The following is a 5,633-nucleotide window of genomic DNA, read 5'->3' on the forward strand; positions in this document are numbered from 1 at the left end:
GCAATCTCGGCTCACTGCAAGCTCTCCCTCCTGGGCTCACACCATTCTCCTGCCTCAGCCTCCTCCTGAGTAGTTAGCACGACAGGCGCCCGCCACTGCGCCCGGCTAATTTTTGTATTTTTAGTAGAGACGGGGTTTCACCTTGTTAGCCAGGATGGTCTCGATTTCCTGACCTCGCGATCCGCCTGCCTCGGCCTCCCAAAATGCTGGGATTATAGGCGTGAGCCACCGCGCCTGGCTTATTCTTTCTTCTTGAAGGAGATATTCCCTTTCCAAATTAGGATATTTCTGCCACGTAGTAGGGTGAAGAGGTCTCTAAGTGTGAACTGGAGGACGAAACTAGTGAGTAATGGAAGCCTTCAGAAAGGGCCCAGATGTCCATGGAATGACATGGGCATGTTTTTGGGCGGTCATCAAAGTACAGAAACACGGCTTTGGGGTTTAGTAGGAAAGCCACGAGTCGGGAAGCTAACAGACTTGAAAGCCAGGCCAATATTCAGACATTAAGTTTCTTTGTGTAAAATGAAAGGCTCAGTCATCTTTCCCAGATGTTTACTTGAGGACTGTGGCGTTCAAACATGCACTTCAAGGATTAGTTCACACAGAATTTTGGACTTAAAAGAAAAGAGAGTGATTTTTTGGGAAGATAAAATCCTGGCCTCACCTGGATCCATGGGGTGCTTGCAATCCTGAAGTTCTCATTGAATCTTTCCATTAAGGTAAGAAAATTCTTATCTTCATACTGAAATCGATTTTGGAAAACGATGGAGCAGATCACATTGCAGGGAGCACAGCCCAGGATGAAAGTGGGATCACAGGGTGAGGCTAAAGGATTCGAAACAACTTTAAAATTCAATTAAAATATAAATAATTTTAAAATATGCATTTGTTAAGATGTAAAGGAAATTTAGAAATTGTAAGCAATTCCTGACAAATTCCTCTTGCACCCCAAAAATAAAAATCAGCATGTGTGAAATCAGCGCATCAGTTTTACCTGAAATCTGAGTGGAGCATAACAACCTAGATCGTTAAAGACTGGCATTTCATATGTGGCAATTCACACCTACTGCCTTTATTTAAACCCTTATAACCCAAGGTGTCTGCTATTTTGGAATTAAAAGAAGACGTTCTAAAAACTCTAATTGCGTTTTTCAAGCAGAATCACATCTGTCTGGAAAGCCTGTGGACAATAAAGCACAAAGGGAGAGAAAAGTTGAGGACCTAGAAACTTTTTATACATAATAAATAGCTAAAAGAATTGTGTTACATTAGTAAAGAAGAACTAAAGTTAGAGAGACTGTGGGTGAATTCACGTGGTTAAAGAAAAAAAAATGTAAAAAGCAGAATATGTCCATGTTATACGAGAAGAAAAACTAATATAAATGAACTATAAACATGAAAGTGATTTTCTTATCCAAAAAATAAAATGAAAACTTTTTATTTCAATATAAATCCCAGTAAGGCAAACAAAAAGTAAAAGTAAACTGATAATGGAGACTTTTTATTTCTTATTTCAATGTTTAAAACAATGAATTTCATTTCTTAGGAACTATTGTTTATTATTCCCAGTCATGCTCCAAATTTAATTCATTTGGACAAAACCACTCTTGAAGATTCTGGGACATTGTTCCATATAGCCATCAAGATAAGCATGTTTTAATAAATTTTTAAATTTTCACCATATGTTAGAGTAAGTATATCATTTTATGGGTAAATGAATTATAAGAAAGGTTTTCTTTTTTAGTAGGGGGGGTTCTCTAAGTGAAATTGTTGTAATCAAGTGATGAATAAACTTTATATGTAAGGAGTTCCCAAATTCACATCTGTATATCCTAAATAAGGTGAAGTAAATTGAAAGTGTTCTAAATAAATGGAAGGACATTAAACAACAGGAAACCTGTTGAGTTAGCTGCTTTCAAGCTGGTTTCCTGTAAACATAACAGTGTTCTAAGCTTTCAGAAAAAGTTTTATTATAGCTGAGGGCATGGAGGGTAATTTCAGAAGCCTTGAGGATTGTATGTGTGCATGTGATTATGTGTTTACTGAGATAAAATTTGATTTTCAGTCTTTCCATTCACTGCGCTTAGAAGAGATAATTTTTTAAAAGTTAATTTGGAATCCTAGCTGATATTCAGATTCACTGTGACAAGCCCTTCATAGGTAAGTAGAGTTCGCATGGGGAAGAAAGGAATTACCATAAATGTCCAAGCTAAAATCCAATAAACAAGAGGAAAAGATAAGCAAAACTGAAAGCAGAGCCTAATTACATTTAAGAAAAACAGAATAAAGAGTTATTCACAATAGTTAAACAGATCATTTATAAATTGGTATTTATATATTTTGCTGAAACATACCATAGCATATGCTTACTCAAAATTTATAAATTGCTATAATAAGTAATGGTTAATAAAAAATAATTAATCCTGATATTTTCCAAAAAATACCGTATTTCCTGAGAAATAACAACTGAGAACTGCACTGAGATACAATTAAACAGGTAAAACCATACATAGTATCACCACTGGCCAAAACTATAGGCATGGACCTGGGAGAAATCCCCAGACATGTCAGTGAGTTTGACCATATGAATAAAGTTCAGTTAAATGAAAGCACATGTCACTTGGTTCACGTTCCATAAGGGTGTGATGGGGTAATTCCCACCATGTTCACTAGCCAAGTATTTTCTGGTGAAATGTTCTGAAAGCTGGAACCCAGGTTTATGCTATAGGGGAAACATTGCTGTTTAATGCTTTTCAAAAATGAACTGAAGACCTGCATTTATGATTTCTAATTTGAAAACAAGGAAACAAAATTGAGGAGAAAACAGGATTAAATGACCTTTTATACCCACACTGTGTACATTATCATGCCTGTACACCCACAAAGACACACACAAGCTCCCTTTTCTCTCTGCTTTAAACCTCCCTCCACCACTCGGGGGCTGACAACCAGGATGCTCAATGAAGATCTGACCATCCTTGAAATGTACCAAGGACATCCTTAGTAAAGAGAGCTGACTGTTAAGGTCAGTGATGCAGAGTAGAGTCACTCACCGTTGGTTTTTCTCAACTCCTCCACAATACAGCGGGCTTCCTTTTGAACGCAGTCCTCGATGCTTCTCTTACCCATCCCAAAATTTCGCAAGGTCAAAAGAGAGAAACGCCGCATCTCTTTCCATCTCTTTCCAGTGCTGAAAATGATTCCTAACAAAAAAAGAACAGAAACTAGGAGGGGATTCTCAGGTAAAGAAGATGAAGATGAAACTCAACAGCCATGCAGATGGGCTAAGCTCTGCCTTCAAGTCTCTGCTTTTCATCCTCCTAACCCTAATTACCAATGCTGACACAGGCACCTGCACACCTACCATGCCCTTTCTGACTTCTTTCAATTAGTGGCAAAGCACCTCTCCCGGAAAACGCCTCTCCATGATCAATCAGGGCTTCCTTCAGAGCTTCATATCCATGCAAAACCACAGTGGGCTTTAGGCCAAAATACACAGTGAACACAGGGCCGTAGAGTTTTGAGAACTGGTAAAGGAGATGCAAATAGCAGCAAAATAAGTCGCTATTTGCTCCAAATATTATGTATGATTCAGACTGATATTATCATTGTATAGTTTAATGTTTAGATTTATTATACACAGATTTGATATTTCTGAATTTTATACATAAATGTGATAGTGATTGTTATAGCTGCCATTTTAGATGGCCTGTGACATGCTGTGTAATGACCCAGGCAATTGGTACACAAGTCACGGTTCATCCTCACTTTAACACATTCAGCACATTTATTTGCCCTGTTTTATAAATAAAGAAACGGAGGTCAGGAGAACTCCAAATTCATTTTCAGAGTCCCACAGGTAGTCTATAGAAGCTCCAAACTGGAACTTCTGCTAATTTAAACTCTGGTGCCTGAGCAATTTATCAGTCCCCCGTGTCCACCTTGAGACCAATACCCAGCTGACAATTTTAGTGTCACCCGGAAGGCTCCAACAGTAAGGATTCTGACTCAGCAGTCCTGTGATGAACACTAGTAATCCATATTTTATAAGGCACTTCAGGTGATTCTAATGCCAAGTCAAGTTTCTAACTGCTGCTACTGCCAATACAGAAAAAGCAAGCACCACAGAGACAGAAACAGGACATTCAGCATCTGCTGGAAGAACAATGTCTTCCATCCTCCAGCAACCTTAGCCACAGATGGCAGCTTTATGCAGAATTCAAAAGAACTCTGTTACCACCAATTGGTCCCTGACTGAATATGTCTTTCTTTCATCTACTTATGTTGATCCTGAACCCATAGCTGTTGCCTTCACATTAAGCATTAATTTATTCTTCAGAGAACTTCAATTTTCATAGCAATTCTGAATAAAACACATGATTAATAGAATAGATGACTTATTGGATGACAACTTTAAACTCATACACTTTCCTTACAATTTACCTTCAGCCAAAAAATTAAAGCAAAGTGGTATGAAGCAAAAAAGAGAACCATCACTCCAAACTTTTTCCACTATATTGATTTGATTCTACCGTATACTGACCAAAATGTTTCTCCACTCACAAAATGCATTAACTCATCCCACTATTTCCCACAATGACAGAATGGAAAAGACAAGAGAAATATCAAAGTTTGCAGGGAGTATTTTGCTTTACAGTGATCCATTTTAATAGTGTGGTACCAGGAATATATTTTATTTAAAAATAGAAGTCAAAGAACTTACCCTTTTCAAGTCACTGGAGGAATATAAAGCATACTTACATTGCTGAAAGATTTGCTGATATTCCTAATATCTAACTGTAGGATATTTCCAATAATAGGGAGAGGAGTGGGGCCAGGAGGGAGCTTCCCTCTCCCAGAACTCTGTCTCCAGAGTGAAAGGAGAAGCAAACAGGAGAGACAGAGCACCAGGACCACAAAAGGATCCATTGAAGCCTTCTCTTCTTACTAAGACAACTGGCAGTTTGCGCTGCAAGGCTTTTATATCTCTCCCTGCTAATTCAGGCATGCCTCGTTAACATGTAAGGTGACCAATCACCTAGATACACATTATGCTATTTTCTGAATGGACTTTGGCTCATTGAGCAATTAAAAATATTTTTTAGTCTTGTTGTCTTTTTCTTTCCAGTGTCCACCTAGGACACTGTGGTTTCATTGCATTGGATTGGAGTCAAGGTAGTGATAATTAAAAACATAAAAGACCCTGGTTGTTTCAATGTGCAAAGATGATGGAGAAACACTGAAGTCATTTAGACTGGATGCTAGAAAATCACTCAAAAGTCAGTATTCTCACATTACTGACCAGTTGGGAATTTATGACTTTGAGAGAAATCAGTGTATTCTATGCCTCATATAAAGAAAAATGTATCTTAATGCTACTTCAAATAATAGGAAACTTTGATAATGAAAGCCTTTCAGATATTTAATATAATTGACTAAAAATACATCACTCTAAATCATTAAAAAGTCAGGAAACAACAGGTGCTGGAGAGGATGTGGAGAAATAGGAAAAATTTTTACACTGTTGGTGGGATTGTAAACTAGTTCAACCATTGTGGAAAACAGTATGGCGATTTCTCAAGGATCTAGAACTAGAAATACCATATGACCCAGCCATCCCATTAATGGGTATA

At 37.7% G+C, this 5,633-nt stretch overlaps 1 protein-coding gene across 2 annotated transcripts in view; it reads right to left on the reverse strand.

Moving 5' to 3' along the window:
- The window catches only part of LOC105553690 (cytochrome P450 2C20-like), a 26,428-nt gene extending 21,499 nt beyond the window's left edge, over positions 1-4,929 (reverse strand). For both annotated transcript variants that reach the window (XM_011999832.1, XM_011999826.1), the window contains exons 1-4: positions 4,762-4,929; positions 3,365-3,527; positions 3,054-3,203; positions 665-825 (exon numbers count right to left, since the gene is read on the reverse strand). In XM_011999832.1, the coding sequence (XP_011855222.1) occupies positions 665-825; positions 3,054-3,203; positions 3,365-3,527; positions 4,762-4,929 (642 nt within the window). The remainder of the gene's footprint in view (positions 1-664; positions 826-3,053; positions 3,204-3,364; positions 3,528-4,761) is intronic.
- Between the last annotated feature and the right edge of the window lie 704 nt (positions 4,930-5,633).

The sequence above is a fragment of the Mandrillus leucophaeus genome, unplaced genomic scaffold (assembly GCF_000951045.1).
Source record: "Mandrillus leucophaeus isolate KB7577 unplaced genomic scaffold, Mleu.le_1.0 Scaffold117, whole genome shotgun sequence".
In the NCBI taxonomy this organism is placed as follows: domain Eukaryota; kingdom Metazoa; phylum Chordata; class Mammalia; order Primates; family Cercopithecidae; genus Mandrillus; species Mandrillus leucophaeus.